The 23,041-nt window shown below is 41.3% G+C and overlaps 2 protein-coding genes across 2 annotated transcripts in view; both read left to right on the forward strand.

The window, feature by feature from the left end:
- TNFRSF1A (tumor necrosis factor receptor superfamily member 1A) overlaps nt 1–8,505 on the forward strand; it is a 20,935-nt gene extending 12,430 nt beyond the window's left edge. The window contains exons 2-10 of the mRNA XM_014957296.1: nt 1,460–1,661; nt 1,971–2,099; nt 2,414–2,557; nt 4,189–4,270; nt 4,595–4,662; nt 4,864–4,986; nt 5,327–5,364; nt 6,149–6,311; nt 6,862–8,505. Of these exons, the coding sequence (XP_014812782.1) occupies nt 1,460–1,661; nt 1,971–2,099; nt 2,414–2,557; nt 4,189–4,270; nt 4,595–4,662; nt 4,864–4,986; nt 5,327–5,364; nt 6,149–6,311; nt 6,862–7,163 (1,251 nt within the window). The 3' untranslated portion in view covers nt 7,164–8,505. The remainder of the gene's footprint in view (nt 1–1,459; nt 1,662–1,970; nt 2,100–2,413; nt 2,558–4,188; nt 4,271–4,594; nt 4,663–4,863; nt 4,987–5,326; nt 5,365–6,148; nt 6,312–6,861) is intronic.
- A 2,160-nt stretch (nt 8,506–10,665) lies between these two features.
- METTL16 (methyltransferase like 16) lies at nt 10,666–22,764 on the forward strand. The gene is made up of 9 exons (XM_014957245.1): nt 10,666–10,889; nt 11,070–11,272; nt 13,386–13,526; nt 14,709–14,824; nt 15,588–15,730; nt 18,857–18,926; nt 20,659–20,748; nt 21,637–21,810; nt 21,904–22,764. Exons 1-9 carry the CDS (start codon nt 10,762–10,764, stop codon nt 22,519–22,521), a joined length of 1,683 nt encoding a protein of 560 aa, XP_014812731.1. The 5' UTR covers nt 10,666–10,761; the 3' UTR covers nt 22,522–22,764.
- Nucleotides 22,765–23,041: the final 277 nt, after the last annotated feature.

The following is a 23,041-nucleotide window of genomic DNA, read 5'->3' on the forward strand; positions in this document are numbered from 1 at the left end:
AAAAAAAAAAAAAAAAAAGAGTTGATTTTCATGCAGTCACACAATCTGATGCATAGACTACATTGGCACACACTGTCGGTGACATACTCAGAAGCACCAACACATGTATTTCCAGATGATGTGGCCAGAATCACTGGGTGCAACACAGACAACAAGGGACACTCCCTGTCAAGTTTTCATTGTGCTGCTGGGGTTCTTCATGGCACTACAAACTAGTTTTTAGACAAGTCCATCATGCCCTTCAGGAGCCGTTGGCTGGGAGGGGATGGGCCTTTGCTGCAGAAACTTGCTGACTTTAGGCTGCATAAATCTTGGGTCAAGTTGTTTCCCAGTTCTGCTTTTTAATATTTTTTTAACCTTTTTGTTATTGTATGCTTTTTTCCTTGTCTGAATGCATGCTTGAAATACATGCATAGGGTCTATTTTTCTGTCGAGCCAACGGGCAAAGGAATTGTGCTGGTGATTGCTGCAATCTTGCTACCACCCTCCTGGTGCAGGGTATTTTGCTGATGATCATCTATGCTGTGGTCTTACCAGAGTTTTGACCTTTTGGCCATGACATAAGCAGTACATTTCTCAATTTCACTGCTGGGAATAGCGTCCTGAAAACAATATCCAGGCACTGGTGTCCTTCAGGCTGTTCTTTTAACCCTTTGTTCTGCTGTACCTTCTTGGGGGGGACCGCAGTCATGCTAATCTTAATATTTCTCTTAAATTTTTTGACAACAGTAATCTTAAAAATTTTTAAAAAAACCACCGAATAAATCTTAAAGGAATTTTAAAAAGTGCACATTTTTTTGGCATATTGTTCAGACTGAGTGTTAACAGCTGCAGTTTAAAAGGAAGAATATACTTTTTTCAGGGGGAGAAGTTGAAAACCTAACTTTCCCATGTTTCTAGGGCTGGCTTGCTCAGGAGGAGTGTTGGAAGCTTTTCTGTACTTTGCATGCAGTGAAATCCTCCTCTGCATTCTTATTCCAGACTTCCCGTCTGGTTCATTTATTCAGCTGAACTGCAAGTAGTGGATGCATTCTCTTCTCTGGAACTGTTTCTAGATGGGCAGTCTTACTGCCTTCCTTAATAGAAACATTCCTTTGCTCTTGAGTAACTTTCTTGCAATAGCATTCTATCTATAAATTGCACATCATGAAAAGTATTTGCTTTATATACAACCAATTTGTCATAGAGACATGGTATATAATATGGCATATTAATAACACAGATGACAGGCATGGGTTTATTGGTTTGGTTTTTTTCTTTTTGTAAATAATTTACCCCCACACTTCTGTCAGTGGGGGATCCTGATATCAGAGTTAGTCAAGTTTATTGAATTAAATCTGTTATAATAAGATTTAATTGTAAGTGCTGAAGTCAGATGGGAAGTTTGCAAGGGTATATGTTTTCTCACCTTGTTTCTCTTCCTCTTTCTTTCCCTCTCTCTCTCCCTCTGTATTTACAGTTTATCCTAACATTTGTCTGCGTGTTGACAAAGGAATCTGTAGAAATTGCTCCGGTGCCATATACACCGCAAGCCCATCGGGTAGCTTTGGATGGAGGAGACCCCTCTAGCCCCTTGAGGAGAGAAAAGAGGCAGCTGCAGTGTCCACTAGGACAATATCTACATCCCAGAAAGACCCACTGCTGCATGAGGTGCCATGCAGGTATGTAAAATAAGTACATTGGTAGACCTGTACCTTAGAGGTATTTCCCTGTCCTACACTGTCAAACTGTCTCTGTCCTACAGCTACACCAGTGATCCCTTTCCTTGATACCTACCCCTACCCAGATAAACTCTTATTCCTTGCCTTTTCTTTTGGACTGTCAGTGTCCTTCACACTGGTGAGAGGAAGCATACTTGGTCCTTACACTATCAGCTCCAGGGTTTCTCTGAGGAATCAGTGACTCCCATCCTCCCTAGGGCAGCGTGTTTGCCTTCCTCTCAGAGCTCTGTTAACGTGATTTTCTTGCAGGTACCTACAAGGAAAAAGACTGCGAGCGGCCTGACCAGGCACCTGTCTGTCCTCCATGTGCTAATGGCACGTTCACAGCTGTTGATAACACCATGCCTAAGTGCTTCGCGTGTAAACATTGCCGTACAGGTGAGTTATCTATAGGACCTGAGGAAAATGGGTGGTAGTGGTGGGTGAGGGGCTAGAGGGGGTGGCAAAATGAGTGAGGAGAGGAAGCTTGGAATGGTAAGCAATTGAATGGGCAGAAGGACAGTGTACGGGAAGGGACTGGGGACAGCAGGAATAAGGGTTACTAAATTACTGCAGTCTGAGACACAGTTTGTGGGCCATTTTGTCCTTCTTCTGGGAAAGTTAGGGGATAGCAACGCCTGTCATCATAACAGTGCTCTCGGCTGAAGGTGAAGGAAGAGGGTGGAATAATCATTTCTCCTTTCTTTTCTCAGAATTCCAGCAGATAGTAGAGAGCCCCTGCACCCCAAAGCAAGATACCGTATGCGGCTGTCGGAAGAATCAATATCAGATTGGCCAGCAGGATCACTTCAAGTGCAGGAACTGTAGCTCATGTGCCAATGGGATTATTGCCAACTGTGAGTATGGCATGAATATGGCTCCGGTATGGACATACTGTCCTAGGGTAGACATTAACAGCCCTAGCCTTCTGTTGGCTTTCTAACAAGCTGCAGCGCCTTGCCCTGAAGTGGTTGTAGTTTTGGAACAACTCTTGGTTTTCCCTACCTCTTTTCCCCAGAAAGACTGTCATTTGTTGCCTGTTTTGGCATCAATCCCAGTTTTCTGTCACAGTTTCTACCTTCCTTTTGTCCTTGAATAGTTTCTCAGTTTTGGCTGTTATGAGGAGATATTTTCTACTTAATTTTGGTATCTCTGCCTTACATGTGCTGAAGCAAGGTCTTTATGCTCTAGAGGAGATTTCCCCCTTACCTTCCTTTTTTTTGTCATTGTGTGGATATTTCTCCTGATGCTCTTGCATTTCTCTCACCAACTGCTGGAAGCACTTTGAGTACAATGGCTGAAAATACCACTGGTCCTAGTGCCCAGATGAACTGCTTGTCAGTTGGTTGCTGAACCACCACAGCGTACTGTGCAGTGTTTTAAAGTCAAGAGCTGCTCAGGTAATGCTGAACAGTACCCAGTGGCATTGGGTATGACCTGGGGATGGTACAGGTGTCTGGAAGTACCCATGTTAGCTGTCCCAAGCTGCCTCATCTCCAGTCAGGAATCAGAGATCTTAACCAAATGCTGCATACCGCCCTCCACTTTGTGCTGTAGTTTAATTCTGTTCGTGTCCGTTAAATGCTCCTTCTTTTGTTGTCCTAAAGCTTTCCCCTCCTCTCTGCAAGTTCTGCTTCTCCTGATCCCTCTCCTGTGTCTCTTACCCTGCCTAGTGTGAGGTTTGCTGTCTCACTGGTTAATGTGTTCCCTGTGGGCCTCAGTAATCTTCCTCTGTCACAGTGTCCATGCTTACACCTATCCTCAAGGGTCATCATCGTATGCTGGCCTTAAGCAATTTCCTTCCCTTTTGGCTGAAGTAGAACCGTTGGTCCTCTCCCTCGCTTGCCACAAGAATGCATACTGCTTGTTCTTGTACCTTTTTCCTTCACTCATGCAACTTTATCCCTTCCTCCATTACTCTGGTCTGCTCCTCCCCACACCTGTTTTACTCAGTTTCCATACGGTGACTTGCTCAGCTGCAGTAGCTCTTTCATTTCTTACCCCTTCCACTCACGGCACACCAGGTAACAAGAGTGGATATGTGTCCCATGGCTTGAAGTGATTCTCCCTGCCCTGAACTGACTTCCTCACCAGTCCCAGCTGCTCAGGGACCACTTCTCCCTCATCTTTGCCTGACTAATGTGATTTCTCCTTCCGGTCATGCTTGAACTTGAGTGACTTTCCCCGCTTTTGTGCTGGAGCTGTCATTATTCATTAGACCAATTTCAGCTGCACTGTAATTTTAGTCCCTTCCCGAGCCTTTACAGAGGTCCCCAACCTACCAGTACAGTGGACCCTTACTTTTTATTATTTTTATCCTCCCCGAACCCTGTCCTAAACATAGACCAAATCCTCTTTTGCTTCTTTAGTAGCATTTCTCCAGGCTCAAAGAAGGATAATCTCCCACCCATTTTAGAGTGGATTTTTCTCCTTTTGTTTTCTTCTCTGTCTAGGTTATGGCTACAGTTTCTTCTTTTCTTTATTGCAGGTTCAAAGAACAGAGACACAATTTGCAGGTGTAAGCCTGGATTCTTCCTGGCACTTAATAATGTTTGCAAGTCTTGCAACAGGTGAGCTTTTTTACCTCTATATGCCCCTCCACTGAGTAGGAGAGACAGCAGACCCAAGCCCCACAGGAGGAGGAAATTTTTCTCAAGGCTCTCCATCTTGAAGTAACTTTACAACATTCTGCTTTTCTGGGGCAATCGGGTCTTTCCCTCTGCCACCCCCAGTCTTCTCCATGTAGGCATCAGCCCACTAAGAACCCAAGGTCACTAGCCACACTGCATTGCTCTGCTTTGCAGGCCCATCTTGACTTCTCTGTGACTTAGGATTGTTGCAAATGGGTGGTGTTTTATTTCATGCACACTCACCTCTCTGATTTTCTTGTACAGCTGCAGTGAAGAAGAATGCCTGCAGTGTCATAGCCCAGTGACTACCTCACCGACTTCATCTGGGCTGAGTGAGTACTGGGGGAACTGAGGGACAGTGGAATCTTTTCAGTGTGGTCTTCTGTTCTGTTAACGCTTTTGTCAAGTGTTATTTTCTCCACTCTCAAACCATTATTCTCCCTACCATTTGTATGTCTTCACTTGTTGTTCTTCCTCTTGCACTTAATCTCTTCCTTTCTCAGTCACTCATTTGCCCTCTCCCTTTTGTCCAGATGGGAGCCTTGTCCTTGGCATCATCGTTGCAATATTTGGAGTTATCTCTATCCTCTACATTGTAAATAAAGTAGTGAAGCTCGTCCAAAAAAATGGTATAGCATCATCTTTCTACTCCTGTGGTGAGTACAGCAGCGTATATTAATTAGCAGTGATAGTAATTGGGACAGACATCATTTTCTATGTGTGTGTATGCGCACACATGTGAGGGAAAAATTACTCTGCTTTGCTGCAAGGCCAGAGGAACGTGAGGAACTCAACAGCTAAGCTTATTGTTGCAGTTCTTGTGACTGCATCTGTGCCCATAGCTGTGACTGGAATTGCACGTGAGCTTATTGCTGGGAGATGTGCATTTTGCTATAAAACCTTTTTGAGGGTAGGATTGCGAATAGCTGCTTTCCTGTTTTCTCTGGGAAGAGAGGAAGTGAAAATAATTTTTGCTTTTTTTCTTTTTCTCTAAAGTTTCTTTGCCGCAGACAACCAAGGAGCCAGTATCGGAGGTGAGCAAGATGTTGGGTATAAGAGTTTTTTTTCCCCTTTCAACTATGTTAGTCTGGAATCCAAACTGTCTAGGATCCAGAGTAACATTTTTCCCCATGGGCTGTTCTCAAGCTTTGTATTTTCAAATGAGCTGAGTAATAGGGCTGTTTAATTCTGAAGTCTTTTCCTGTAGAGAGTGAAGCCATTAACATTTTACTTCCCCTCTTCTAGAGGGTGCTTTTAAAAATCCTGGGTTTTTGCTTTTTTCTTTCTGGATGCATTTTTTTTTCTTTTTTTTTCAGATAGCTGGTCCTAAATCCCTTTTCCCCCTTAGATACCCCAAGCTTGGAGGATTTAACTGATTTTACTTCACTTCAGATCTTGACCCCACAAGCCTCTCAGTGTTGTTTCATAGTGTTCTCTCAGGTCCAGTGTTGTTCTGCAATTAAGAGAGCCCAAGCAGTAGTCGAGGTGGGGTTTCCACAGCCTTGCGGAGAAGGCTGATGGGAAAGGACGTGTGTGAAGCTTCTAGAATGGTGGTGATTTTGGGCCCCAGCCTTACTTGATTTTGTAAAGACACGTTTTTTCCAGACTACTGTTTTTTGATGCCAAAACTCCTTGGGTTCTACTGGAATGAAATGTTTGGTGCCTTCTGCTCAAACAAGGCATATAGGAAGATTTAAAACCTCAGTACCTGCTCCCCACCTATCTTGGATAAATTTTAGTATATAAAGCTAGTGGTTCCTTGCAGGAAGGTATTGTGCTGCTGCGGGTGATTCTAGACTAAGAAAAAGTGTCTTTCAGGTTGAGGTGAAAAGAAGTGAAATTTCCATCCTTCTTCCTGAGTCCCAGAAGGAAACAGAATTGTCAGTGAATGCAGCACCACCACCACCTGCACCCCTGCTGCAAAGTTCACATGAATTACCAGACTGTGTCAGACCTGCCAGGAAGACACAGCTTCCAGACAGTAAGTGAAACTCTCCGATACTTCCCTCCTTCCCCAGGCAAATGAGAACATGACTAAGCAGATGCAGCTAGGAGGATGTTGGACAGACCTTACCCGGACCTGTGTGTGTGCTTCATGCATGGCACAGTGCAAAGGCCAGACCAGAGCCTGTGAGCCTGCATAGGTTAAATATTTACATGAGGTCTTTCTGTTGTCCCTTTTCCCTACCAGCAAAATGGATTGTCATATACGATGACATGTCAGTCTTAACGCCTCTGGGATGGTGATTCAGAGCATTCTTTGGGCAGGAATGTGTAGCAGCAAGGCCCTAAGCATGTGTGCTCATCTCAGCTCATAACTTTACACAAGAGCATGTGGAAGCATCCCATTGCTTTTTGAGAGTTAAGAGCAAGTCCGGACATCACACAAGTCTGTGTGACTACCCTGTAGAAGACCTGAACAGGAGGGGGCAATGCATGATCCCAAGGCACCATTCAGCCCTGGATTATTCACATTCTCCTTGAGGCTACACAATCCTGTTTCTCAAACTTTATTTCTTCTCTTTTCACAGACCCTGCTATTCTCTACACTGTGGTAGATCATGTACCGCCATCACGGTGGAAAGAGTTTGTGAGGCGGCTGGGTCTGAGTGACTTTGATCTGGAACGAATTGAGATGGAGCATCGGCGTTTGCGAGATGCCCAGTATGAAATGCTTAGACTGTGGAAACTGCGGATGGGCCATGGTGCAACTGTGGAGCACATCAGCTGTGTTCTCAACCAGATGGAGCTGAGTGGCTGCAGTGAAGCTATTCAAGAGGCTTTGCTAAACCAGAACTCTCCTCAACCTTGCAGCCTCCACAGCCACCTTTAATCTATTTCTGCTTTAGTTCCCCTAGTTATGACTTTTAAAAGAGGATTATTTCTTCCTTCCTTTCCTGCCTTCCTTTTCCCACACCTCCCTATCTTTGTAACATTCCTCACCTGGGTTTGTTGGAGACAGCAGCAGATGATGCTGGAGGAAGGCTGAAGTTTGCTTCTCAACCACCATGTAGTTCAACACCTTTAAGCCAAGACAGGCTTCTGCAACAACTCCTTTCCTGAGGAGGGAAAGCACCTCATAAAGGAAGTGGTGTGTGGACTCTGACAAAGATAAAAACAGGAGCTCAGAGTGACTTGATAGCTCAGCTACTTCTATGGGCAAGTTCTTGCTGAAACAGGTGGTGCTCGACCCACTATGTGGTGGGTAAACCTGTAGGGTGACTTGGTTAAGCTGGTTGTTCAGACGGTAAAGTACTCGCTTGCTTTTTGCACATCTGTTTGGTTTTTTTTCTTTTTTTTTTTTTTTTTGCAAGATCAGAGCGTTGAACTGGCTCACATTGCAGCCTTTTGATTGCTACATCTGACTCAAGGGAAGTGGTGGGAGGCTCTGCCCGTTCCTGGGAGCAGGAGAGGATTGCCCTCTTTCGGTATCAACGAGTTATTGCTGTGGCAAAAGAGTCAGGGAGCTTCAAAAGTGGTGTCTCTGTGAGAAACAGGAGGATGTTATCCTTTCCGCACCCCCGTTTCCCCCTCTTTATTCAAGAGGAATAAGGATTCTGAGCTAGTGAGTCAGATGAGAGGGTTGGTGCTTTTTTCTCTTTTTTTTTTTTTCCCTGAACCTAAAACCTATGTAAAATAGCATTAACAGAACACCTGCCTGTGTGTTTGTCCAGGTGCAGAGTGGGAAGGAATGCACATGTCTGTCCAGCTGGGAAGGTACCCGTGTACCTCGTGGTGTGAGCCCTTCTGCAAATCTGTGCTTGCACACAGGTCGGTAGGCTTGTGTCTACCTGCTTGTAAATCTCTCAACAATTCCCTGAATCTGATCTAACTGCAAACGGGACTGTGTATGTGTACATATATATAAATATATATTTTTAGTAACTGCTGAATAACTTCACACTACTTCCTGGACTGCATTCTGTGATTGCTACCTGGGTGTGAGAGCGACTCGGTACCATCCCCAGGCTCTCCCCGCCACTTTCTCATGGGTATTACCCTGGGTGAAGTAGAAGTAGCAAAAATCAATTAGCCTGCATCAGGTGCAGGTTGTCCACACATTTGTAACGTGGACTGTTTCTTGGTTTTTTTTTTTTTTTTGAGTCTCCCTTGACCAGAGAGAAACTTTCTATTGTAAATACACTAAATACTCTGAATTAAAATTTGTATTTTTACCTCTGCCTCCATTCTAGTTTGGTTCATATCAACTTCTGTGACTGTGGGTGAGGACAAAGAAAGGGGAATGACTTCCAGAAGTGGCAGGAGTGGGCTGCAGGAGTGGGCGGCTTGATGGTCTCATGGAATTTTTTTTAAAAGATCAAGTTTTATCAACTTTTGTATGCAAAGCTTAGCTGCCCTTAAGTCACAGGAAGCTGGCCAAGGGCAGGAAGTAGGACTGAAATTAAAGCCAGTTGCAGGTCTTCTCAGATGTTCAAGAGTAAAAGGGGATAATAGGGGCCTGGAGCATCTCTTACGAGGAAAGATTGAGAGACTTGGGTCTTTTTAGTCTGGAGAAGAGAATGCTGAGGGGAGACCTGATCAATGCCTATAAATACTTAAAGGGTGGGTGTCAAGAGGATGGGACCAGTCTTTTTTCAGTGGTGCCCAGGGATAGGACCAAGAGGAAATGGGCACAAACTTGACCATAAGAAGTTCCATCTAAACATGAGGAGGAGCTTCTTTACTTTGAGGGTGGCAGAGCCCTGGAACAGGCTGCCCAGAGAGGTGCTGGAGTCTCCTTCTCTGGAGACATTCAAAACCCGCCTGAACAGGTGCCTGTGCAACCTGCTCGAGATGGACCTGCTTTGGCAGGGGGGTTGGACTAGATGTTCTCCAGAGGTCCCTTCCAACCCCGTATCATCCTGTGATTCTGTGGGACGCTAGCATATATAAAGTGAATTTTTAAACAACACTCTGTGAGTCATTCTGATTTCTATTTGTTTTTTTAAAGAGGAAAACATCCTTAAAGAAAAGAATAATATTAATCTTAGAGAAGCATGTTATTGTCTGAGGACCCACAGCTCCGTGCTAAGGCAGTGAGGACTGTCCCTACTCTGCCGATGAGAAAACTTGAAAGTTTCCATTCCCAGTTCATTCCTAGGCTTTATTTTGCTACACCTACAAAATATTTTAATTGAGGCTGTTGGTTTTTTTATTTAAAAAAAAAAAGATCAAAGGAGACAGTACAAAGCTCATTGTAATCCACTTTGTATTTATTTCCTAATTTGTGTTCAACAACCACAGCAGTGTAATAATGACTCCAGCTGGGAAACTGCCTGAAGTGGGGGAAGTCATCAGAAAATCCTTTCCAGCTGTGACATTTAAGGAAGTGGTTTGGGGTTTGGTGTTTATTTTGTTGGGGTTTGTGTTTGTTTGTTTAGGTTTTATTTATCATTTAAAATTAAACCTGAAAGTTCACCTCGCAAGATAAGCCAGGAGCAGGCCCAGCCCTTAGGCCGCCGCCTGCCGCTTCGTTGCCAGCGACCTCATACACCAAATTAATTAGAAACCCGCGACGATGAGGCGTTTCGGACAACGTTTAAAGCTCCCCCCGAGCTAAGGGAGGTGACTTGGGGCAGGCGAGACGCGGGACTGTGGAAGCGGAGTCTTCCTCCTCTCCCCCTGGTGGGCGATGGTCTGAGCGAGATACCCCCCCCCCCGCCCCCCCCCCCCCTAAAACCAGGAACTGAATTCAGTTTCCATTCCCAGTTCATTCCTAGGCTTTATTTTGCTACACCTACAAAATATTTTAATTGAGGCTGTTGGTTTTTTTATTAAAAAAAAAAAAGATCAAAGGAGACAGTACAAAGCTCATTGTAATCCACTTTGTATTTATTTCCTAATTTGTGTTCAACAACCACAGCAGTGTAATAATGACTCCAGCTGGGAAACTGCCTGAAGTGGGGGAAGTCATCAGAAAATCCTTTCCAGCTGTGACATTTAAGGAAGTGGTTTGGGGTTTGGTGTTTATTTTGTTGGGGTTTGTGTTTGTTTGTTTAGGTTTTATTTATCATTTAAAATTAAACCTGAAAGTTCACCTCGCAAGATAAGCCAGGAGCAGGCCCAGCCCTTAGGCCGCCGCCTGCCGCTTCGTTGCCAGCGACCTCATACACCAAATTAATTAGAAACCCGCGACGATGAGGCGTTTCGGACAACGTTTAAAGCTCCCCCCGAGCTAAGGGAGGTGACTTGGGGCAGGCGAGACGCGGGACTGTGGAAGCGGAGTCTTCCTCCTCTCCCCCTGGTGGGCGATGGTCTGAGCGAGATACCCCCCCCCCGGCCCGCCGCGCCTTGGTACGCCCCAAGGGGGCCGCGGTGCACGCCGGGAGCTCCGTCTGTGGCGGCGGCGGCGGGAAGGCCGTTCGTCCGCCCCGCGCTACCGGCGGCTCCCCTTTCCCCCTCCGCGGTTCTAACCTCCCGCCGCCGCCGCCATGGCCCTCAACAAGTCCATGCACGCCCGCAACCGCTACAAGGACAAGCCGCCCGACTTCGCCTACCTGGCGGCCAAGTACCCCGAGTTCCAGCAGCATGTGCAGACCACCCTGGCGGGCAGGGTGAGGTAGGGCCCGCCCAGAGGCTGTTGGCGGAGCGGCGGGACGGGCCGCGTCCTGAGGGGGAGCGGGCGGGATAGGCCCGGGCCGCGTCCCGGGGTTGCGTTGAAGCGGCTCCCGACCGCCCTGTTTGTGTGTGTCCGCCCCCGGGGCGTTGTCACCCCGTAACCGCTGCTTGTACCTTTCAGCCTGAATTTCAAGGACCCCGAGGCAGTGAGGGCCCTGACGTGTACCCTGCTGAAGGAGGATTTTGGGCTGACGATCGACATCCCCGTGGAAAGGCTTATTCCTACCGTTCCCTTGAGGCTGAACTATATCCACTGGGTGGAGGATCTCATCGGTCATCAGGATGCTGCTGAGAAGCACGTCCTGAGGCGAGGCATTGACATAGGTACTTGGAAAGGCAAAGCGTTCAATTTGTTGTTTACTGTCAGTGAAACTAGCTGATGAAGTTTGTATGCATCCATAGGGAAACACGAAGTTTTGCATTTTTTTCTCAGTCTTCTCACTAGTGAATTATATTAGTTGTCAATTTTGCTTTGGGAGATCTATGCAAGAGAGTTGTGAGTTGCATTGCAATATTTTCTAGCATCCCTCTTAATAAAATTTCTTCTGTGATTGCAGGTATATTTGACAGATGCATGATCTGTCTTTTTTAAAATTAGATTATGTTGGGGTGGTTTTTTTTCCGTGCAGGTATTTTCATGAGCTATATTATGGAAGAGGCTAATTAGTAACTGAGGGAAATATTGCAAAGCTGTCTTGTGGTTGTAGGTGGTCAAAGATTTCCTGTAGGTTGTTGAAAACAAAACGTGTCTTAAACTGGACTAAGCATCCACAGATGGATGATACTCTCCAGTGCACAACTCTAGGAGCATTGCAGCTTGCTCTGTTTCAGTATCTGGATTATTGGATAATCTCGACAATATCTGGATTAAGCAGTACATTAAGGTAAACAGTTATTCAGTACAGATGTGAATTTATAAGATGTACACTGTTGCACATAATCTGATTTTCATTAGAAATAAAAAAAAAAGGCAAACTTTGTAGGAGTAAGAAACTATATTTCACATACAGATAATAAAATCCGTATATGGATTCCAAATTTTTGGTGGTTCTTTATGAATTATTTAAAAGGCAATGGTACATCTGTGATAGTACGTTTGGGTTTAGTTCACATCTTTTATTTTTGGCAATAGAAACTTCCTTTATGATTTCAAAGGTTTGTTTTTGAAGAATGTTTTGTGCTAAAGTAAGCTCATAATGAAATAGAAGCTGGAATTTTCTTTCTAACTTGTGTTTTAATACTTAACATTAAAACTTCACTGGCTTTAAAGCTTGGATTCATTAATTTGAGTTATCATGTTTTTTCATTACTGTTTTCATGGTGTTTGCTAGCATGATTTTTAAATGGAATTTTTGATCTTCTGAAATTTACTGACTTGCATTTTTAGCTGGATTTGTGATTGATACAAGGTTTATATCATCACTTGGTGTGCACAGCTGCTTCCCTTTCATACCTTTTAAACTGGTTAGCCAGCTTCTACGCATTTGATAGTAGGTTACATTTTTGAAAACAGTTTCTATGAACTTCATCATGGTAGGTGGGTAGGCAGAAGAGACAGATCCTTTATGTCCTCCAAATATTGAAAAATCTTCAGTTGGGGTTTGCAATGAGCATTGATGTTCCAACTCTGTCAAAACTGTAAGTCACCCAAGAAAAAATATTACAGGAATGCTGGAAATAACCACACGCTTTTGCATACTGACAGACGTTGTTATTTATGTTTCAATCAGTCAATATAACAGTAAACTCTCAATATATCTCTGAGCTCAAGTTTTGTGGTGGTGGGATATCTTTCCCTTGTGTCTGTTCCCTTTAATCCTCAATTTGACTGTCATTGGTAATTTTGCCTAGATATGCCATAATTATGAGAGAGTAATTTTGTGCTAGCATGTACTTCTCCTTGTTACCAAGTTTTTATCTGTCTGGCTGTCTTTTTAGATATCTTAATTGGCACCTCTCTAAGTGTTTTCGTATAAGGGAAAGACAGTCTGATGGAACAGAATTGTTAGAAACGTGTTTGATTTTTGTTGCTGTTTGCCTCCAATTAAATTACGTGTGGTAGGTAATAAAAAAATAAAGATAGATATATTTGTGGGTTTTGGTGTTTTTTTTTTTTTTTTTTTTTAGTAAAATCAGAATATATTTGGCTTTCACTATATAAATGAATCACTGTCATATAGAAGAAAAAATACTTTATCATTTATTAGAAATTTTATTCTAGAGTATTAAATTATTTTATTAAAAACCGCATATTTGATAATGCTGTATTTCAAATTAAGAAAATAAAGTTCATTAAAGAGCTGAGTAGTAGATGAACAATAATCAACTTTTTCTTGAAATTAGTTCTTTTTGTGGTATAAAGTACATAGTTAACAGCCCCACTGTGTTTAACACCAGAGACTTACTTTGCCTTTCTCATGGCTTTTCACTTCTGCAGGGACAGGGGCCTCTTGCATATACCCATTACTTGGAGCAACTTTGAATGGCTGGTATTTTCTTGCAACAGAGGTGGATGACATGTGCTTCAATTACGCCAAGAAGAATGTGGAACAGAATAACCTGTCTGATCTCATAAAAGGTACGATGTAGTAAGGTATTTAGTAGCATACAGACATTGTGATGTATTTTTCCCATGTTCAGTGGCACATTAGAATCTGTATACCTGCCAAATACATGCTCAGTTGTTCTAGGTATTATTCTTGCTATCTATAACCTGAACTTTGGTAATTGCTACCCTAACAATGTTGTATTCTTAAGATGATGATAAATTGTGGTGGTAAATGTTAGGAAGAGAGGCATGCCTTCTGCCTTAGTTCTAAATGTCTTTGTTCAATGTGCATTATCCGTGAGTTGCAGGACTGGTAAAGTCTGCAAGAAATCCTGCTTGTAATAATGCTTTAACTGAACTTCATCTGTGTTTAAATTCCTGCTCCTTGGGCTGGAGTTCCTGAGGTCTTCAGAAGATGTGTGACCAGACTTGACCACAATTTCCAAGGGAATTATGGAGCCTTTGGGGAAAGACAGTAGAGGTCTACATGGAGGCGTTTACCTTCGTCCTTGTGATGAGTAATAATAAATTGGTGGACTGCAGTAGGCAGATTTGTCCAGAAAGGAACTATAATATTTTTCTTTTGTTGTGATTTTTCCAAATCATAGAAGGCTACAGTTCCTGTGCAGGAAGTAATATTGCTAACACAGTAATTCTGTTTTATTATAAAATTAGATGTAAAGCTAATCTTGATGCTGTGTAACTTCAGTGAAGATAGTTTAATCTTAGTCTTTCTCTTTCTTAGCTCTACACTCTAGGAAGATCAAGCAGTACATTTCCTTGAGTACCATTCTAGAATTCCGTATCTGAAAAAAAAAAACAAAAAAACCAAAAATATGTTTAGACTGGGATTTCTTTATCTCTGAGGAGCCTGTAGGATAAACAACTGACACTTGTGTTAATTTTTGGAAGGGCTTAAAGCGTATTTGTAGTTGTATCAGAGAACTCGGTATAACTCAAGAAGTTCCTGTTGTTTTAAACAGACTCCTCTAATTCTACTACTGTGTATAAACGTACAAACAGCTTGTATGCTAACCTTTAACCTCAAGTCTTTATTTGTATGCTGATACTTGTCACATTTTTTTTGTAAAAAATATTGTTTAGAAAGTATAGTTTTTATACAGTGCATTGTTTCAAGAAACACTGAACCATAAATGGCATACCGGGTAAAATATGAAATTCCTTACTGACCAAATTCCTGTTTTCTGTTAGTGGTTAAGGTACCACAGAAGACTCTTCTAATGGATGCACTGAAAGAAGAATCTGAGATCGTTTATGATTTCTGTATGTGCAACCCTCCCTTTTTTGCCAACCAATTGGAAGCAAAGGTAAGTTAACAAGCTAAATGTTGCATGTACTTTGGTATTCAGTGTGTGGGAGAGTAGCATCAATTTAACTTCTTCCCTTGGGGAAAGTTGAGTGGAAAATCCCAAATCATGATGAAATAGCATTTAAGTCTTCCTCCTTCACCCCCCTGCTCCAAAGGAGTTTTGTAAAATTTAACTGTTACCCTTCCTAAAGTGGAGGATGACCTATAGAATTTTTTCGTGAGTCCTTACTCATGAAAGTTGTAATTAGTTTGGAAAGCAGACCACTAATAAATCTGAAATCAATTGCCCATGGCATAACAGAGGGATTAGTTTCTGGCATTGCGCCTGTCTGTGTTTTTCGTTTCCTTAGTGATTTAGGCAGCATCATACAGCTCGCAACAGTTCTTGCAATACCTGCTGAGTATAGTCAGAAACTTAACTCTGTAATACAAGTCAGTAGAAAAAAGATTTAAGTGTTGAAATTAAACACTACAGATTGTCATTGTGTAGATGCATGTAACTAGCATGTCTTAGAACCACATATTTCATATTAGCAGGATACCCACTTGTGACAAGTAACTTAACCTAGGTTTGAGATTGTAGGGAATTCACTCAGTGCTTTGAACATATCTTTGTCTATTGTCTATGGTTCTGATGGGAAGAGGATAACTAGTGGTGGTGATGCTTGCTACCCATGAAAGAATGAGTCAGGAAGGAGTGTACAAAGCAGCCTCACATTTCATTAAATTCTCATCTCAAATGTTGGGTTTTTTTTATCCAGGGAGTAAATTCTCGAAATCCACGGCGTCCCCCTCCCAGTTCTGTAAATACAGGAGGGATTACAGAAATCATGGCTGAGGGGGGAGAACTAGAATTTGTCAAAAGAATTATTCATGATAGTCTACAACTTAAAAAGAGGTTACGGTAAGTGCTTTGTTGCAGTTAAAAAAACCTGACCACCTTTTATCTGCTCCTTTGATGGAAATCATGCGAAAATCATATTTTAAGTAAGGAATGTAGCTGTGGTCCAGTGGTATCTGTTTGATTTGTTTAATGATACATACGCATCCGTAATTAGTCTCAGTTAATGTAAAATTAGTTATTTCTGAACATCAAACAATTACTGTTTGAGATATTTAATGGCAGAAGGCAAAAAAAGCCTGTGTGAGTGACCCTTGTAGCTAAATTAGCACACAGAGTTGCTAAAGACAGTCAGGGTTGATTCTTGAAGGCTTCTGGGATGGGGGAGGATTTATGACATTGCCTAGTTATCTGCTTATTACCTAAACATTTCTGTCTTTTCCTGACTAAATTTTGGTAACTTGCAGCTTTGTCTACTAAAAGGCACTGTTGTACTGAATGTTGTCTTGAGTGAACATAAGCTGCAATAAAAATCGTAGCCTTTTGAACAAGATAAACAGATGGCACACTTCGGTTTTCTGACTACCTGACTTTTGCTCCCCTAGTGCTGTACATTATTCCTCTAGCTCTTCTGAAAGATTCTTTTTCTTAATATCCTTCTAAAATATAGCTGTCAAAACTTTATGTGTGTATTACCACAGCTTCATCAGTGCCCTAAGCAAAGGAAATACAACCTGCCTTTTTCACAATCAAGAAGTGTTTTGGCTTTATTTTCTTTAGGCCCTTCTAAGCAGAGAATTGCATTGGAATCTCATCTTCATCTGTCTAATACCAAAATTTTTCTTCAGAATGTTTGTTTTCTAGTTATGGGCCTGAAAAAAATGAAGAATATACTCAAATTTTTGGAAAAAACACGACAAAGCGAAACTGCACTTGGCTCTGTTAGAAGTGCTTCTATGTTGTAGTGCTTTGAAGGAAAAAAAAAGTTGAGAAGATTGCAATTTTGCAAACCTTGAAACATCGTGGGGGTATTTTTGTTGTGAGTTTCTTTTTTTTTTAATGACCTTCCTTTCTCTGTCACCCCCCAAATCTTACAAAATATAAATAGGGGATAGATAGTATGGCAGAGTGATAAAGTTGAGATTTTGATGTTCAGAAGTAGTTACAAGCCAGAAGAATTAAACTTTTGAGACTTTTCACAATCTTGTTTGTGCCAGTGAGGACACTGGAAAATGATTGGTGTTCCTGTCAAAGTTCGTACATAGAATGTTATTTGATTTACACAGGCTTTTAGCTTTGTATGCTCTTATTTGTGTCTAAAATGTAGAGGTTTTTCAAAACTAAATACAAGCTGAAACAGTTGTTCTGAATTTAGTCAGTGATGCAACGGGTGAGGGGAGGCAAGTCAGAGAGAAAGCAATGGTATGTATGTATGTATTTTAAATGTTCTTCTACTTACAGCTGGAAAATGTTATCCTTTGCACAGATTCTTTCTATGTAGTGGTTTTATTCCATCAGTGGAGTTTTCCACAGGAGCATATAGTGTACTGTGTAAAATACTGTGAAGTGGAAAGCACATGCATACAGTTGAGGACTTAATTGGTGCTGTAAGGTGGGGGCAGGGGATGCATCCGTGATGACTTCTGGAAATGACAGTAGCAATATCATTTCTGATTTCACATGGTGTGTGTAGATCCAGGAAAAACTTGCTTTGATAAGTTGCTATTTGACCTTGCAAGGAGTGGCAAATACAGTAGAGAACTGACTGATGTTGCTCTCAAGGATAGAAGTCTTTGCCTTGAAAAGATGACATGGAATTATGAAGAATGCGTCATTCCTGTATTGCTCCCCTTGGCAGCGCCTCTAGGAAAGAGGAGGGTGAACTGATAGTGTAAGGCATAGAACATACCCACGTGCTAACTGTGTATCATATTTAGGAAAAATAAGCTCTGTGTGTTTGGGGGATAGGAATGATTCAGTTCATGGCTTTGAATAAACTACTTTGGAGAATCTGTTACAGAAAGAACAGTTTACTTAAAATACTGTTTCGTGCTTTGTTAGAGATAAGGCTTGGCAGCTCTACCAGTAATGAACTGTTAGTAGATAGAGACTCCCTTGGGCCAGGAAATGATCTTGACTTATTTACCTCCATCCCCACTTCAGTTAGGAGTTGTAGGTTCAGTATTTTATAATTTTGGGAAAGGTGTGTGGTTTAGTTTTCTAGAAATTTGGGGGTTTCATTTAAGTATTGCTTTGTGAAATTCTGTAGATTGCATTGTGCACGAAGTCAAAGTCAATTAAAATAATTGTCCCTTAATCCCTTTGGTACTATTTTATTTAATTTTTTAGTTTACAGTATATTTAATTTGTATATGTGAGCAATTTAAAGTGCTTGCCTTCAATTTTGATGCATAGTCTTGAAGAAACTGTCCTTTGATAAATGGGAACTCCGATTTTTATACTTCAATAAGTTTTATTCATTAATAACCTTTTTGGATCCAGTCATCAAAAAAGTATGGAAGATGGGGTTGTAGAGCTTGAATAGTAATTTAGATGAAGAACAGAGGTGTAAAATTTGGAGATATTGAAGGTGAGGAGCTGAGTGGAAGGATAAGCTCCACCAGAAGTGGGAAAATAAATTTTTCTTTAGCACCCTCCCCCTCCGCCCCGTGTTGGTTTCCTTGTAAAATGTGGATTCGTTAGTGGTAACCTGGATAACAACTTACAAATGAGCAGAAATGGTAGTCAGTAGGTCTGCTTCTGAGGCATAAATTCTTGTCAATAGTTGAATATTCCTTTTTATTCTGATTCATTCTCCAAAGAAAGTGGAGAAATTTAAAAGATTGTTGTAAGGGGTAACATTTTCCACACAACTGAATTCACTCTTTGAAACAGGATTCTTTCTTTGAAACAGTATTCTTGGTTGTTTAGGCACTGTTTCATTAATAGATTTAATGTATTTCATAAAAACTGGAAAAGCTTTCCCTGTCCAGTCTGTCTTTGGGCCTTCTGTTCCATTTCATGTACTATGTCCTAGTCTCTACTTTAAGAGTGTGATTATTTTGTTGTTTTGTTTTTAAATCTCCTATTGTTCTTGCAGGTTTCTGATCCAAGTGTTTTTTTTCTGGTAGTTGCCATTTTCAGTTGATCTGCATTTGTAAAATGCTTTGTTTAATGTGTTGTTTGCAGATGGTACAGTTGCATGTTGGGGAAGAAATGCAGTTTAGCACCATTGAAAGAGGAACTTCGAATCCAGGGGGTGAGTTTGTACATAGTCCATGTATGTCCTGTATATATTCTACACAATATATACTATATTCCAATGCATGTGGGTAATGATTATTGAATTATTTGCCTGAGGTTTTTATTTACAGAAAGAAACCTCAATTCCTTATTAGGGAACCACTGAAAGCAGTTGAGATTTAATTATTGTAGATTCAAAGCTGATAGATAGGTAGCACTTACTGTCTCCAAATGTTTGCCTTTATCATGTGTAGAAGCGTGTCTTTGTCCATTCTGCTTTAAAATAGTCTTAACAGGGCTATTGTAAAAAAAAAAACAAACCAATAAAAACGTTCTAGCTCTCTTTCCTCTTAGCTAACATGAAATCTAGCAATTTTGTTGATAAATGAAATTGTAGTAATCTTTAAAGCATGGTATTTTTTTGTTTGTGTTCAATTCTGGCACAAGTAAAATCAAACCTTGTGCTACTATCTCATGCAAGAAGGCTGCGCGAAGGACGTTTTTTATGGCTTTCTGGAGGAAGCGTAGTCTTCTCTAACTTCCATACAAAGAAGGTGATTGTGAGATCTGTCCTTTTATGTGCTGGAGAGGTGAAGGAAGGAGAATGCATGGTGATATCAATTCCCAGAAAGATGAACTGCAGGCCATAGGGATTCTGTAAGCTCAATGCCAAAAGCAGATGCTGAGCTAGGCACCAAATTTCAAGCGACTTTATTCCATATTCTTGAACTGTCGCACCTCAGTCTTAGTAAAGTGAGAGAAATCCTTGCAAACCTGGCATAGAATAGCTGAGTTTTCCTTTTGTATTTTTCTTGAAATTGCCAATTTCGTTTTGTTCAAGTTTGTAACCTTTGTTGTAATAGAGCTGGGAATATATTCATTGTAACCAAGCACGGGCTGTGTTGTGGTGCAGGTTAGGGTGCAGCATACATGTTCCCAAAAGTCCACTCGTTGTTCAAAATTGTCTTGAGATTTCCTATATTTATTGATAGAATTAGGAATACAAAGGCAGGAAAAGTTCTAGGATAGAGACACCTTTTCTTCTCTCTTCTTGAAGGCATTTCTCAGAAGTAAGATTTTTATTTTTATTTTCTCTGCAGAGCTGGGGCTTATTGTCTGGAGCTGATAATTCAGAATGCGGTGGGATGGTTGATATTTATCCTTGCTAGTATTTAGCACATTTTCCATACCATACATAAATGCCTTACAGCATCCATGTGTGGAAAGACAAGTTAACATTATCATTGGATCTGAGTTTTATATTTAAAGGCAGTCTAAGTTCAGACTTGATATTTTGGGGCAAAGACAGAGAAGTGTTTCTGGGCACGTTTTTGCCACCTGCAGACAGCGAGTGGGTTGGCTTCCCGGCCCTTCATTGTCTTTGTTCTGTGTTCCTTTGCTACAGCCATGGGTTCAGTATTGAAATGCAGAACAGGAGCAGGTTCCAGACTAGGAGAAAGGATATGCTTTTTGCAGAATCAGAATGCAGGTATATGCTGTAGGTGTGCTGGATCGCTGCACAAAAAGGGTAATGTTGGATGTTGCCGAATTCGAAGCTCTAATAAGGGTATAGACATGGCAGGGCAGAGATGGGAAATCCTGGGCACTGGTACCAGGCTTTGCACTGACCAACTTCAAGTGGCACTGACATCTGTGAGCCATGTCAGAAGGAATCTCCATTTATTATTTTTTTAAATTTGAAAATGTGTGCAATAAAATAATGTTGTTTATATTGTTTCTTTGCATAGGTTCCTAAAGTTACTTATACTGAATTCTGTCAAGGACGCACCATGAGATGGGCACTGGCATGGAGTTTCTATGATGATGTACAAGTACCTGTAAGTAGCTTAATTTTGGTTTGCTTGTGATTGTCTGTGCCTCTTATTTGAGGAAGGGCCTAATGAGCTATAACTGCTGTGAAACAAACTGTTCTCCTTCACACTGGAACGCTGGATACACTGGATGGACTGGGGGATTTCTTAACTGGCTGCCAGTCTGTTACCAGTAGTTACATGTGATTTATAAATGACCTATATTTAGGGAGTAAAAAAGAAGCCTGTGCATGAACCTCCTGTGGGTTTCAGTGAAAGTAAAGGTCACTTGTAACATACTTCAAATAGCAATTTAGTATTAAAAATACGCTAAATTTGGGGCTAGATTTGAACTTGAAGCTTCCTTCTGAGAACTTTGTTTAGATTTACCATATAAATTCTGTTACCAAATAGACACGAACATACCTAGCTCAGTCTTGCCTACGTGAATGTAAGTGGACCTTGTTCACCTTAACTAATGTGAGCCAGTTGCCTTTTTTGGATTCAGATGTACATATACTGTAAGATGTGTATAGACAATAACCAGCTTTACTGAAGATGCAAGCAAACCTTCAGTGAACTTGGATTAATATGTGGATATTGCCACTTGACTTCTATTCCCAAGACCAGTTGCACTTTCTCAGCTCACAGAGAGCTGTGAAGGGACCAATCAAGTTTTTTGCCTAACAACTGAAGATAAACTCCCTCTGTCCATCAGGCTAGCACAAAGTGCATGATCCTCTTAGCTATTTTTTAATCTAAAACTCTTTGGAGTGAAGTGAAATAAAATACAGGCTATTTCAGTGACTGTTTAGTGGCTTACATTATACTCTTAATCCCCAAGTCTTCTAAGTACAAATGTCATCCCACTAATACTGCATAGCTTTGTCATTTTTTTTTTCTTTCTTCTTCTAGTCACCTCCCTCTAAAAGAAGAAAATTAGAAAAACCCCGAAAACCAATTACGTTTATGGTCTTGGCTTCTACAGTCAAAGAGTTATCCGTCAAAGCTGCAGCTATGGGCTGGGATGCTGTAGAAGCTATTGCTGTGGTTAGAGCCTGGGTAGAGAAGATCCTCACTGATTTGAAGGTATGGTAGTAAGTACCATATGTCAAAACAACATTCTACTTTTAAGCGTAACTGTGAGAGGATAGTCTGAAGTTCTGCTGTTTTCTGCAATAGGTTCAGCATAAACGTGTTCCATGTGGAAAAGATGAAGTCAGCCTGTTTGTCACTGCCATTGAGAACTCCTGGATTCATTTGAGGAGAAAGAAACGAGAGAGAATAAGGCAGTTACGAGAACTTCCTCGGGCTTCTGAAGATACTTTGCAAGCAATGGAAGAGGAAAAAACCAGCCAGAAGAGTGTGAGCAACAATTCGGACTCTGAAAACCCTAAGACTGAAGACTCTGAAATGGGGTTGGTGGCACCTGATGAGGATGTCCACTTGACCACAGGTGACGAGCTAACGGAAGAATCTGCTGTCAAAGAGGAACACAGCGAGCATGTGAAGGAGGAGGAGACGGAAGCAAAGCAGGCAGAAACATCACTTGGCAAAGGTTCCAGTAATGCAAAGGAGGAACCTTGCCTTTCAGAGGAAGCCAGCAATGTGACAGTTGCAAAAGAACAAAGTCCCAAAGAAACTAATAGATGTTTTCTCTTTAAGTGCTTAATGAACGTGAAGAAAGACGGAAATGATGTATTAGTAGAAATGCACTGGGTTGAAGGAGAGAACAGAGACTTGATGAACCAGTTGTGCACATACGTTCGGAACCAAATTCTTCGACTGGTTGCTAGTTAGCCCTTTTTCCTATTTTGGTAAAGTAAGTCAATCCTCAAATTTTGTAAACTATTTTTAATGGATTAAAATTTTCAGCTAGAAAAACCTGTTATTTCCCTTTTAGAACATGAGTAAGATGGAGGTTTAAATATCTTTTAATATTTTAAATAGCTTTTTCAAAGCTGTAAGGAGTACATGAAGTGTACTTCATTGGATGTGAAGTGATGGGGAACTAATAGATTTTGTGCTGCAGTTGTAAAACTACATGTTAAAGTAAAACATGTCTATGCTGTGGTAATGTTAAAGTTAAAAGACATGTTAAAGTAAAACATGTCTATGCTGTGACGGTTTCAAATATCAACAGTGCTTATTCTGGTCCTTTTTTCTGCTGCAATAGAATTATATATTGTTACTAAATAGAAATCTTTACTGAAATATTTTCAATATTTTTTCAATACTAATGCAGGAAATGGTTAGTCTGCTGTGGGAATTGTTTTCTGCAGCAAGGAGTCTTCAACTAAGGATTTAAGTGTGCTTCTTC

The sequence above is a fragment of the Calidris pugnax genome, unplaced genomic scaffold, assembly GCF_001431845.1.
Source record: "Calidris pugnax isolate Ruff unplaced genomic scaffold, ASM143184v1 scaffold225, whole genome shotgun sequence".
In the NCBI taxonomy this organism is placed as follows: domain Eukaryota; kingdom Metazoa; phylum Chordata; class Aves; order Charadriiformes; family Scolopacidae; genus Calidris; species Calidris pugnax.

Coding starts and splice junctions, on each gene's coding strand:
- METTL16 (XM_014957245.1), top strand. CDS start 10,762: ATGGCCCTCAACAAGTCCATGCACGCCCGCAACCGCTACAAGGACAAG. Junction 10,890..11,069: donor ACCCTGGCGGGCAGGGTGAG/GTAGGGCCCGCC, acceptor TGTACCTTTCAG/CCTGAATTTCAAGGACCCCG. Junction 20,749..21,636: donor ATGATGATGTACAAGTACCT/GTAAGTAGCTTA, acceptor TTCTTCTTCTAG/TCACCTCCCTCTAAAAGAAG.